At 33.2% G+C, this 1,364-nt stretch overlaps 1 protein-coding gene across 2 annotated transcripts in view; it reads left to right on the top strand.

Moving 5' to 3' along the window:
• The window catches only part of LOC106876164 (uncharacterized), a 193,389-nt gene extending 192,031 nt beyond the window's left edge, over positions 1 to 1,358 (top strand). For both annotated transcript variants that reach the window (XM_014924591.1, XM_014924590.2), the window contains exon 3: positions 922 to 1,358. In XM_014924591.1, the coding sequence (XP_014780077.1) occupies positions 922 to 1,146 (225 nt within the window). In that variant the 3' untranslated portion in view covers positions 1,147 to 1,358. The remainder of the gene's footprint in view (positions 1 to 921) is intronic.
• Positions 1,359 to 1,364: the final 6 nt, after the last annotated feature.

The following is a 1,364-nucleotide window of genomic DNA, read 5'->3' as shown; positions in this document are numbered from 1 at the left end:
TGTGTGTGTGTGTGTGTGTGTGTGTGTACATAAATGTATGTGTACAAAGGAAAGGAAAGAACACTCAGCACATTGTGAGTAGAATTTATACTTGTAGATGAAAAATAGAACGGCGTTGCAGGCTGTGCCTGTCTGAGAAAGCAATCCACAGTGTTCCTCTCTGAGAAATCCGGAGTGAATTTAAATTACCGTGACAGATGGACATTTCTACAATGTCATTTTCAAGCGATTGACTCGGGAAATGATGCTAGACAAAACCATGTAGAAAATCTCTCGACTGTCTTGCTTCCATTCTATCCTTTTAATGTCGTTATATTCTTATAATGTTTTTACTTTCTGGTTGGGCTCTGTATTAAGTATACTATCAATGAGAGTGAAACATACTAATAATCATAAAACAACTTACGTTTCAAGTTGCATACGGCTAAAGTTCCACTCATATTAGACTCCTGAATGACTAAAGACGTGGTTTGCTTGTCGATGAAAGTCCAAATAAAGGACATTTTATCAACAACTCTTTATTTACAAATACATATACATAGATTCATACATGAATACACACTCTTTGGTTTTAACACACTTGTATGCATGATGTGGGTTCAAGTCTCAAGAGTCACCTTCGAATTTTTCTATCCAAAGGGTTTTTTAGATCCATCTACTATTTATAACTTCTTCTGCTTCGAGTTTCACCGTTTTCAAAAGAATTATTTCACGCTCTCTCGAAGTTTCTAAGTTTGAAAAGATTATTGATACATAATAGAGGTGCACATTCATTGTATCCGTTTTAAAATTTTGCATGTTACTTTTAACTGATAATCTAAATCAGACTGATAATAGCGATATTATGTGATAACACATACGGTATATAATTCTCACAATAACAAAAAATACAATATATCTTATTTTTCTATTTCTTATTAGGTTATTGCTTATAGGCCTCAGTACAAAGGACAGAAAGCAGCATATAAGCAAGCTTGCCGACGCATGCGCAGAGAAGGTGAATTCTGCATGCCTGAAGATGCACTTCATATTTGTCCATGCAATAAAGGGTTTGAATGTCAGGCAGAAGATGAAATGGACTATGGCCACTGTCGAAGAATCAAGAAACCAGAAAACGAAGCTGATGTTCTCGCATTTCGAGTGTGATTTATGAAATGATGTTTTTTTTTTTTCTTTTTCATTCCATGTTTTTTCAAAAAATATTTTGTATTCTTTTCTATTACAACTTTCTATCTTTTCTTTATATTTGAAATAAAACTATTTATCTAGTAGTACACAATATATTTCTGCAGGATTATGGAAGAAAAGAAAATTAAAACTCGAAAATTGTTTTGTATTTAACCCCTAAACCAATTATATTCTCC

This window comes from Octopus bimaculoides, chromosome 4 (assembly GCF_001194135.2).
Source record: "Octopus bimaculoides isolate UCB-OBI-ISO-001 chromosome 4, ASM119413v2, whole genome shotgun sequence".
Classification (NCBI taxonomy): domain Eukaryota; kingdom Metazoa; phylum Mollusca; class Cephalopoda; order Octopoda; family Octopodidae; genus Octopus; species Octopus bimaculoides.
This window is presented reverse-complemented; position numbering and strand designations above follow the sequence as displayed.